Raw genomic sequence first — 12,036 nt, 5'->3', positions numbered from 1 at the left:
TCTCATGGTGGAATGGATTTATGATTACCTGTCATCAAGATTGTTGTGTTCTCTCCAGTGCTGTTACATGTGGTGTCTTCAGCTAACACAGTCAGGTTGTATATTGCTCCACACTGAAGCCCATCCAACTGACAGGAAGTTGCCATGGCCCAGCAGGATGCTTGATACTGTGAACCATATTTGTAAGCCAAAACCGTGTATGCCGTGGCTCCAGCACTAGCATTCCATGACACTGTGGCTGCATCTGAGCCACACTGGAGTACGGTGGTCACATTGACTGGGTCACACGGTCCTGGAGGAAGACATACCATGAGGACAAATGTCAAATTCCCAGGGAATTACTTGCTTCATCTCCCAATTTTATAAAGTACCTGTGGTTGTCGTCATTTGAGTGGAGGAGCTGGTGCAGTAGTGGTCATGTGATTCTACTTCAACGCTGTACTGTGTGGCACACTGGAGATTACTAAAAGAACATGTGACGCCCGATGTAGAGCACGTGTTAAAGAAGCCATTGGGTCCAGTCAATGTTGCTGTGTGGGAGGTAGCACCCATAGAATCATCCCACGAGGCCCAAATGGAGTTTGTGCTACAATCTGTCATTGCTTGCAAGTTCTGAGGTGCACAAGTGGCTGGAGAGACAAGATATTGTACAAAAATGTAATGGATGTAATAAACATCACACTACCCTTAAACCATTCATAATACCTGTCTGGATGGTCTGTGGGATGCTGTACGGCCCACTGCAATCTCCAGAGAGGGCTTTCACAGACACATTGTAAGTCTGGCCACAGTGAAGGGCACTCAGACTACAGTTAGTTGTTTCAGTGTGGCAGGTGGCTGAAGTCATATTTCCAGACAGAGGAGTGGCGGTAACGCTGTAGTTAAATGGCCAAGAAGAGTTTGTCCAGCTCACCATTAAGTTATTGTCGCTGCATGACAAGTTGGTGTAGACGTCCACTGGAGCACACGGTACTAAGAAAATAAAAACTTGCATGAAGATGTGACTGACATGGATGGTGGTCATCAATAGCTTTGGCATCGAGAAGGAATCCCTGGGATTTTAAGGAAGGTCTATTAAGACTGTACAAACAAACGGGAGAATTTTGAAGGCATACTTCTACCAAGCTAAACAATTCAGTTAAGGTTGTCACTGAACCGTTTGAAACAGAAAACCCAGCTCCAGCTTGTGTTTCTGCATCAGCAATGCCAACTAGGTAAATCGATTTTTATGATCTTTCTTTTGGCATGTGGCTGTTTATGATACAAAACGATTTTTGGTACCTATATGGCTCTACACCTTCCTGTTGCTTCTCTATTATCTCTTACAGTCTTGTCTCAAAGGGTAAGCACTTTTACTTTACTTTAGTTTTACCTGGTTTTAGTATATAATGATTAACTACTTGTGATTAAAGTTTTAACATTTTAACAGTTTGGAACCAATTTATTCACCCTATTAATTTTCTGTGGGGGAATTTAGAAGTCAACCAGCCTACAGAAGAGATTTTCTATTGTACAGTGAACTGAAAGCTAATTGAATTGATCCAAACTGGTAATACTGGTTATACTCAATACCTGGTCCAAGTCTCTGGGGTGAGCTAAAGGGGCTGACACAGTTGCCATCATGGGTGTCCACAAAAATTTCATATGAGTTGTCACAAAGCAGGTTGTTGATAGTGCAATTGGCAGTTAAGCTGAAGCAGCTGTGTGAGACTTCAGTATTGTTGATGACTGCAACGTAATCCACAGCATTTGGAGATGGGGCCCAGGACAAATGAGCGGTGCCAGCCAAGCAGTCCAACTGGCTGGACACATTAGTGGGGCTGCATGGCACTGTAGGAGGACACAAGTGAATTAATCACTGTCACTGTTCTCAGTGACAATGATAAAAGATTATTGACTAGAAATGAGGGTGTTGGTAAGTGTGTGTTACCCGTGTACAGCTCCACAGTGTCTCCCTGTAGACCTGTGCAGTTGTCGTTCACTCCTGCGACACCGATGGTGTAAACCTCCCCACACCGGAGGCCATAGAGGTTGCACAATGTTTCATTGGTGGTGCATTCTAAGGTGTGTCCAGAGCCGCTCACAGCAAAAGCAGTGTAGTATTCAGCGCTGTTGCTGGCCACCCATGACACAGGAGCTGATGAAGTGCACGTTGTCTCAACAGTGACCCCAGTAGGAGGGCAAGGCACTGACGGGAAAGAGGAGAAGCAAGCAAATTTATAAGGCAGCATAAGCATCCTTATGTACCATGAAGGTTGAATGCAACAAATGTAAATGTTCATTTGGAGTTTGACAAAAATGCTTGTGAAAATGATGTTCACAAAAAGAGTACCGTTTCCAAAATGCAAGCAGAAAAGACCGGGGATGACAAGCCAAAGAGAAAAATGGCGTAAGAACAATAGAAGTACCATACAGGATTAAATGATTAACTTTGTACTGATGTTTCCTTTTTTGTGGCTTTTTGAGACACAGGTGAGAAGAGACTAATGTGACAAGCAAAGAATATCCACCTGACGTTACCGTGATGTAAGCATGCACCATGCACCATGATAGTCGGAAATGAATGTCAGTTGGCACGTGGATGACTAAGCTGCAGTGTTGGACAGCGATGTTAAGCACTGTTAGCAGTTTTATTTTGGTAGGGTGCGACTTTCTGTTGGCTTGACAGGGCTTTCAGCTAGTAATGAGCAGTGTTAGTTTGCCATTAGTTAGTTTGTCTACTAAGGACTTTGATTTTGATATTCCGTGACTGGTGTCATTCATTTCAGTGTTCCATCAGTTTGTGCTGTTTGACAAGAAGGAACACTGAGTGAACACTGCTGTGTTAGCTTCTCGTGCTAGCTGGGTATAATGTAACTCGAGATGTTTTGTGTCTTACACGTTTGCACAGTGGCCTCTGGACTGGGCAGACTGAAGCAGGAACCAGTGACCGACATAACTGTCACAGAGTAAGTGCTGCCGCATGCCAGCCCTCCTGTGGTACACTGGGTTTCTGTGGAGTTACAGTGTATGGGCTGACCCATGCCCCTGGAAATGGTAGCCGTATAGTTCTCCGCGGGAATAGTGATGTTCCAAGTCATAGTCAGCTTGCCAGTAGCGCAGTCGATACTAGCTTCAACATCCTCTGGACCACATGGCACTAGAGGAAGACATGTTTTGCTGTGAGCACATTTCTAGTCTGTACTTTGTCTTGTTGATGCGGCAGTACCTGAGTCCATGCTGATGGGTGTGGAGGTAGACAAGCAGCTTTCATCACTGTTCGTGACAGTGACGCTGTATGTCTTTCCACAGGGCAGATCACGGATTTTGCAGTTGTTGACAGTGTTGCTGTTGCAGGTAAGTTGAGCTCCACTCTGATCCTCTATGGTTGCAGTGTAGATGCCAGTGGACTGGTGGTTTTGCCAGACTATCAGCGCATGGTTGGCATCGCAATCTCTGAATGCCTCGATGTTATCAGGGGGACAAGGTGCTGGGAAAAAGGAAGAGGAGATTTAAAAATTAAATGTATGCAGTAAATATGACATCAGAAAGTTGACTGTTCCTTTTTCTTACCTGTAGAGAAAGCTATCTCCTCACTGGTGCTGCTGTTACACTTAAGATTGGTTCCAGTAACGTGGGCCGTGTAATTCTGTGCGCATCTCAGGCCTTCCACCAAGCAGTCAGTGCCACCTGAACTGCAGCTGTGCAAATTCCCATCCAAATCCTGAACAACAGCGATGTAAAAAATGGCGCCAATGCTCGTCGTCCAGTTGATTCTGGCAGACTCTTGGCTGCATTCGGCAGATACCGAAACAATGGTGGGGGTGCAAGGAACTGAAGAGATGGGGGAGCGTACACATAAGTCACTACTTGGATTTAATGCAGCAATAGCCTTTTGGTAAGGCTCAATTTGTCCAAGGGACATTCACATTTCCTGCAGCTCTGCATAAATGCCATAATGAACATAATCACAAAATAAAATAAAACAACCAAGGCAAGACATGAGAGACAAGAAAAATAAGAAAATAGTATAAGAATAAATAAACAAATAAATATGGAACAGATCATTTCATAGTGCAATACCACATAATAAATAATATTAATAATAATAAAGCATCATAATAATACATCATAATTTAACTAAGTAAATAATACGTATAACAATAATAATAATAAAAATAAATAAATAATAATATACAGTCATGGAAAAAATGATTAGACCACCCTTGTTTCTTCAGTTTCTTGTTCATTTCAATGTCTGATACAACTAAAGGTACCTTTGTTTGGACAAATATAACAATGACAACATATAACAAATAGCTCATATGAGTTACAATTTTTGGTAGTACAATGCTATAGACAGACAACTTCTTAAAAAAGCTCCCCCTGTACGTATAGCAGTTAAAGTGTGGAATGAAGAAACTGATCAAGTACTTCAGGACTGCTTTGGCTGCACAAACTGGGATGTGTTTAAAACTGCAGCGGGGAGGGAAGATTGTACTGTTGATTTGGATGAATATGCTTCTGCTGTTACTGGCTACATTAGCACATGCATAGAGACTGTTACCACCACCAAGTATTACAGAAAATACCCTAACCAAAAACAGTGGATGAACTGTGATGTAAGGGCTAAGCTACGTGCTCGTTCGACTGCATTTGTCATGGGCACCGCTGATGACTACAAAAAGGCCAGATATGACCTGAGGAGGTCCATACTGGAGGCCAAAAGACAGTACAGACAGAAGCTGGAGGGCTACTATTCCACCTCAGATCCTCAGCGCAAGTGGGCGGGGCTCCAGCACATCACAGACTATCGACAGCAGAGTAGCGTAGCCACGTCCAGCCAAACCACACTTCCAGATGAGCTGAACGAGTTCTATGCCCGCTTTGACACCCAAACTCCTGATGAGCAGAGAGGGTGGCTGAACCTGGGGAGCACACAGGACTCACCTCTCATGGTGACATCAGCTGATGTGCGCAGGGTTCTAAACAAAACAAACCCACGAAAAGCAGCAGGGCCAGACAACATCCCAGGACGCGCACTTCGGGTTTGCTCATCAGAGCTAGCTGATGTGCTTGCTGACATATTTAACCTGTCGCTTGCACAAGCATCTGTACCGACCTGCTTTAAGTCCACCACCATAGTGCCCGTACCCAAGAAGAGCAACGTGACCTGCTTGAATGACTATCGCCCTATAGCACTCACTCCTATTGTTATGAAGTGCTTTGAAAGAATAGTCATGACCCACATCAAAAAGAGCATCCCGGCCACTGTGGACCCTCTACAGTTTGCATATCGCCAGAACCGGTCCACGGATGATGCAGTCAACACTGCCATCCACACAGCCCTTTCTCACCTACAGGGCCAGGACACATACGTCAGAATGCTATTTATAGACTATAGCTCTGCTTTTAATACAGTCAGCCCCCACAAACTCACAAATAAGCTCCTCACACTTGGCCTGTCTCCCTCCCTCTGTAACTGGGTGTTTAACTTTCTCACAGGCAGACCCCAGTCAGTCAGAGTCCACAATCGCACATCCAGCTCAAGAATTGTGAGCACTGGGACCCCACAGGGGTGTGTGCTGAGTCCGCTCCTCTACACGCTCTTCACCTACGATTGTGTGGCCTCCCAGAACAACACCAGCATCATTAAATTTGCGGATGACACTACAGTCATCGGACTGATCACTGGTGGTGTTGAAACATCATACAGAAGAGAGGTGGCGGACCTCATAGCTTGGTGTCGTGCTAACAATCTCCTTCTCAATACAGACAAGACTAAAGAGATGATCATCGACCCAAGAACAAGGGAAAAGGAGCCGCATAGACCCCTGTTTATTGATGAGACTGAGGTGGAGAGGGTGAAAACCTTCAAGTTCCTTGGCACACACATCAGCGAGGACCTCACCTGGTCTCACAACACCCAACAAATTCTGAAGAAGTCCCAAAGGAGACTGTACTTCCTGAGAAGACTCAGGAAATTTGGCATGCCCACCACAATCCTGAGTTGCTTCTACAGATGCACTATCGAAAGTGTCCTTACCGCCTCCATCACTGTTTGGTACGGTAACTGTACAACACGTGATAGGAAGGCACTCCAGCGGGTGATCAAGACCTCACAGAACATTGTTGGGGCAGCCCTCCCCTCACTGCAAGACATTTATAAAACTAGAGTCCTACGCAGAACACACAACCTCATCAAGGACAGCACACATCCAAAACACTCATTATTCACACTCCTACCGTCAGGCAGACGCTACAGGAGTTTGAAGTCCAGGACCACAAGGCTGGCAAACAGCTTTTACCCACAGGCCATCAGGCTCCTCAACGAAGCACTCACACACGCCGCACGCAACACACGCACACACTCATAGCTCTTTATTTATTTATTTATTTATTTGCATTATTTACTTGTATTAATGTCTCTTCTGTTGTTGTTGCTTAATTTATTGGTATATATGTTTATGTGTTTATGTTTCTTATGTTCTTATTCTTTCTTGTGTTTTCTTTCTTTTCTTGGGAGAATGAACAGAATAAGATTTTCATTGCATGGTATAACTGCTGTTGTACTATGCACATGACAATAAAACTCTCTTGAATCTTGAATAGCTATTCATATAAGAACTTAAGTGATTTTGGTTATTATCAAGAAAACCATGGAAGTTGCTAGATATCAGCTCTTAAATGAAACTCTTATAAGCTATATTTGTTATCATCATTGCATTTGCCCAAACAAATGTACCTTTCGTTGTACCAGGCATTAAAATGCATCAATGAACTTAAGAAGCAAGGGTGGTATAATCTTTTTTCCATGACTGTATATCCATCCGTCCATCCATTTTGTATGCCGCTTATCCTAATTAGGGTTGCGAGGGTATGCTGGAGCCTATCCCAGCTGACTTTGGGCGAGAGGCGGGGTACACCCTGGACTGGTCGCCAGCCAAACGCAGGGCACATATTGACAACCAATCATTCACACTCACATTCATACCTATTGACAATTTAGAGTCGCCAATTAACCTAACATGCATGTTTTTTGGAATGTGGGAGGAAAAAACCCATGCACACACGGGGAGAACATGCAAACTCCACACATAGATGCCCAACGGAGATTCAAACCCAGGTCTTCTCGATCTCCTGACTGTGTGGCCAACATGCTAACCGTTCAGCCACTGTGCGGCCATAACTGTATATATAATATATAATAATAATAAAAATAATAATAAATATAGTAAAAAGTAAATAATTTAACTAAGGAGAAATGGAAGGATTAGTGGTGAACCTTAATGTTTCAAGAAAAAATAATGACAAAAAAATTGTAAAAGGTATCATAGTGATGAGTCCAGATTTTGGCCCAAAGTGACAATCCTTCCAGTACGTACCAGTCTCAGCCACCTCTCCCAGTACCCTGTTGGTGGAGCAGTTATCATTGGATGCGACGATCCACACGCTGAGGTGTTCCCCACAAGGCACACCGGTCACTGCACAGCTGTTAGAGGATGAGGTGCAGTTGTAGGTTTCTCCAGTGTTGCCCTGTGCTTCTATGGTATAGGACAGAGCTCCAGCAGCTGAATCCCAGGTCGTGATCAGGGTATCAGAGTGACACTCTGCTGCTGTCCTTATGTTTGTGGGAAGACAAGGGGCTGGGAGAAAGATGTATAATTATTAGTGCTGTCAAATGATTACAAATTTGAATCAGATTAAACATGGGTTTCAAATGAATTAACTGCGATTAATCAACATTTGAAATCATGTCTTAAATATGCCCATTTTTACTGTATTTTATTGAAAGAAAGATAGATGGATTATATATATTTGCATGTATTAACAGCTCCAAATGAACTGAAAATTTCAGTCAACACTTTAACGGTGTTATTATGAGCAATGACGGGTTGCGTTCAAGCACACCACGTCATTTAAGTTGAATTCACATTTTGAGTGTATTTTCTGGGATTTACGAGCATACTTAAATACAGCAAATTGTATTTCCCAATTTTGAATTACAAAGTGAGTGATAAGAATATCCACTTATTGTTTTTCTTTGTCTTTCTGTTTATTTAGGTGCATAATAAAAACGTTCCTGTGATGTTCGAAGTGTCCCTGTATGCCTCTCCCAGTCGTGTAGTGACAATGAGGAAGTGTTGTTCCGACGACGAAGGGACAAAAGATGCGTTTGTGAGTTGGAAATACATATATGTTGTTGGAATTATACCGCTGTTGATGTGTTCAGGTCAGAATAAAGTTATAAAAGAGTGTCAGACTCTGTGGGGAACTACACTGTGCTACCGTCTGTCGTCATAACAGTGAGATGTGGCTTGCCATAAGGCGTATGCGTTAATTACGCTAAAAGATTTAACGTAATTAATGAACTAAATTTGTTACCACTGTTAACACGCTATTTTTGACAGCCCTAATAATTATATGTTGTCCTTCAAGACTAATCGGTTTCTGGCCTCCTGATTGGCAGCTAGATTGCTCATGTATACTCAATTTGAACACTTGAGCAAACTAGATGTCTGGGTTATACTTTGGAAATTCAACATAGGGACTCTATATTTACTAGTATTCTATGTATCTAAACCAAATGAAGCCATACTCACAGGTCCGTACGAACTCAGGCTGGCTGACTTCGCTGTTACACCCAGAGCTGACGGCGTACACGGTGTACGTGTAGAATTGACCGCAGCCGGTATTGGTGAAGTAGCAGGCGCTGTCTTGAGTCCTGCACTCTGTCACTTGGCCAGTGTTGTCCTCAGCTATGGCCACGTAGTAGAAAGTGTTGTTGGTTGGTTCCCAGCTGAAGTTTATCACGTTACTGGAGCAGTCATGGCTGGTCAGAGGATTAGCAGGAGCACAGGGTACTGGAGGCAGGAGATAGTCACTTAGGTGTTGACCAGTGTCACTTGAGACTTAACACCTTGTGTCATTTTGCTCTTTGGTTACCGTTAAGTCTCACCATATTAGATCATTTCCAGACTATGTGTGCTTCTCCCTTAGACTGATACTATAATTGACCTTTGAGATAACCCCCTCACTTGTATAAGATGTAAAGAACGTTAAATTGTATGGTGTTAGATGTCCATTTTTGGTGACGAATGAGAGGGTGTGACTGTGAGAAAAGAGTCAAAGACACAATAGGTGGAAGCTAAACAGTGTCCCACCGGGCTAGCTAATAAGAGGTGACATCGAGCTGTGGCTCTTGTGTGCGTGTGTGACAGTAACAAAGTAAACTGAGAAGGTGTTGGCAGAGACAATACAGGCGGCTCTCACCTGTCTCAAACAGGGTGGAGATGTTGGACCTGCTCTCACAGTCGTCCGAGATTGCTGTCACGTGGACATAGTACTTCTCGCCACACTTGAGCATGGTGATCTGACAGCTGTTAGAGGCTGAGGTACAGTTGAGGGACGTGCTGGTGCCATCGACGGCCGTAGCTCGGTACAAATTGGCCCCAAACACCAAGTCCCACGTTACTGTCACCATGCCGCTGGAGCAGCTGTAGTCCACCGTGATGGATGTCACAGGATTTATAGCTAAACAAAAAGAATTTAAATGTATTGTTAAATGACATGTCAAAGCTGCACTTTAGGCTCACTTGATCTGCCCATGCTTGACCCTTTTAACACTGTTGTGACTTAGATTATCATCATCTTGTATGCAGGTCTGAGATGTGGTGGATGCAGAGTTCTGTCATCCCCTGTACAACGCTATCACTGATAGAAAATGCTGCTCAACTCATACACCTTGGCTTAAGCCAAACAGCTGATCTCAAATCCTCAGATCGCAGGCCACCATCCAAAAAGTCACCATTAAAAGTAGGGACATAGAAGGTGGCCAGTCAAGACTAATGCACTCCATGGATTCTAAAGTAATTGTTGGAGCCCGGGAGGTTCAATATTTCTTAGTCAATTTTGTAGTTCTGAATATGGTCTCCATATACCCATGCTAATATTACAGTATGTGGACTAAGTAGAAAGAGCAGTCCATTAAACATGTTCAACCACAACTGAATACTCACTGGATGTTGTATGTGTGACATTGGAAGCCTCTCCTGGTATCAAGAACATGTTGACTGACGATACCCCGACTGTGTAGGTGGAGCAAGGCTCCAGATTACTGATATCCATGGATGTGTCCGAAGTGTTCATGAAAACGGGCGCGTTGCTGAGGTTGTCGTTATCACTCACGGTCACTTGATAAAGCAGAACTTTACTGACTGGGTCCCACGTCACCTGGGCCGTGCTCTTTCCCGTCGACACAAGAGTAACTCCGGTTGGAGGCTGCACCACTGTAGAGACAAAATACAAATATTACTGGTAAATAAAAACAGTATAGAACAAGCACCTTTTGTGGACTTACATGTAGTAATTGTCCTGATGTTACTCCTGGCGCCCCTCCCTGCTATGTTGGAGGCATAAATGTAACAGTTGTACGTTGTGGACGGGGTTAGGTTGTCCACTTGTCCGCTCAGAGTGGTGAATGTCTCGTTGTATGTATTTGTGGGGACACTGAACAACTCCTCCACATTCAAGATGTAGCTGTCAGCCCCCAACACACTGGACCACTCAAACTTTATAGAGGTACTGGAAATAGCTTTGGAATATGTGATCTGAGATGTTGCAGGCACTGTGGGAATGCAAGAACATTTTTAACAAAGGAATAGTCTGATGAACGTTACAGGTTGTTTGAAAACATATCCACCTGTCATGGTTTCACTCGTGTTTGAGCACACAACACTGTAAAACTCAAAGACCTTCAGCGTGACAGAGTAGATGTGACCAGGTCGTAAGCCCTGAATCAGCCTCTGAGTACTGGGTGCCGACTGCATCACCACCACAGGGGCAATACTGGTCGAGTTGACCACTCGCAAGTCCAGTAAATAGACAGACGCTCCAGAGTACGCGTTCCATTCCACATTCAGGGATGATGCAGATGGAGATGTCACTGATACAATAGTACATCCTGGGGAAAAAGGCAGTTGAGATCATTTCACTTCCAATTTGAGAGCACCCAACATTTGTGAAAAGTACAATTTCATATAATTTATGTTGCTTATGTGAGCTCAATTGTTCATACTCTTTCTTTTTCTTTCTTTTTCTTAAAATATCAATATTTTTTTTAACAACTTTCATTTAGTGTCAGACTGCACTACTAAGTTATCATCACATCTTTTTCATATTTTCTTGTGTAAATCTTGGGGGCAAAATGTCCCAGACCCCTTAATTACGTTTGTTAAAATTTAAGAGATTAGTGTTATTATTATTATTATTATTGTTATTATTATTATCTATGCTGAATTAATGCAGTTATATTATTACTAATTCCTCATCAAAAGTTGTTCAAAGTGCTTGTTTCTCACCTGTTGCCACAACTTGTTGTATCTATAAAAGAAGCATAAGGAAAAACAAATGAACATAATGATAGACTACACTATAAAAGCAAAAAGCAAAATACTTTCTGAACAATGTCCAATTACCTGTAAGATAGACAGTAGGGTGCCTGAAAAAAACAAAAATGTCCACATTTTATCCAGGCGTATTGTCATTTGCTTTAAAGATGTTACATCCATACGCGCTTTCTACATTCAGTCGTTCATCTGAAATCTTTACAGGTTGAGTGGCGCAGATTAACTTGGTGAGAACCAATCAGGACGTCCCAAACGAGGACAGGTGGATGCCCGTGGGCTCCCTGTCAACATGAGAAGGAAACAAATGGATGTGGTTAGGTAGGGAGTGGTGGGCACTTTCACTTCTCCACCCAATCTTACATCCACACTTTCTTTACACATATTTGTGGTATTTAAAAACACTCGGGTTTACAAATGTATTAGAATTGAACTACATTGAAAACTGCATATGATGGGATTTTTCTGTATACAGTACTGTTTGTCCACATTAAAAAATACATGGAAACATACAGGATTTTCCACTGGTAACATAATATGATCTCCTTTATATAACATGTTTGGAGTCCTGCTACATCCTTCCTGGATTGATGACATTTTTCTTGGAAATGCTCCATCATGTTCCACTATTGTATAATAGCTACCTTTTTTA

General features: G+C 42.9%; 1 protein-coding gene across 1 annotated transcript; it reads right to left on the bottom strand.

The window, feature by feature from the left end:
* Positions 1–2: 2 nt before the first annotated feature.
* On the bottom strand, positions 3–3,927 carry LOC129177426 (fibronectin type III domain-containing protein 7-like). Its single transcript, XM_054768546.1, has 7 exons — positions 3,909–3,927; positions 3,553–3,813; positions 3,209–3,469; positions 2,879–3,139; positions 1,931–2,188; positions 1,573–1,830; positions 3–292 (listed from the first exon to the last, which is right to left on the bottom strand). Exons 1-7 carry the CDS (start codon positions 3,925–3,927, stop codon positions 3–5), a joined length of 1,608 nt encoding a protein of 535 aa, XP_054624521.1.
* Between the last annotated feature and the right edge of the window lie 8,109 nt (positions 3,928–12,036).

This window comes from Dunckerocampus dactyliophorus, chromosome 2 (assembly GCF_027744805.1).
Source record: "Dunckerocampus dactyliophorus isolate RoL2022-P2 chromosome 2, RoL_Ddac_1.1, whole genome shotgun sequence".
NCBI lineage: Eukaryota > Metazoa > Chordata > Actinopteri > Syngnathiformes > Syngnathidae > Dunckerocampus > Dunckerocampus dactyliophorus.
The sequence above is the reverse complement of the archived record's forward strand: the minus strand, read 5'-3'. Positions and strand labels throughout refer to the sequence as shown.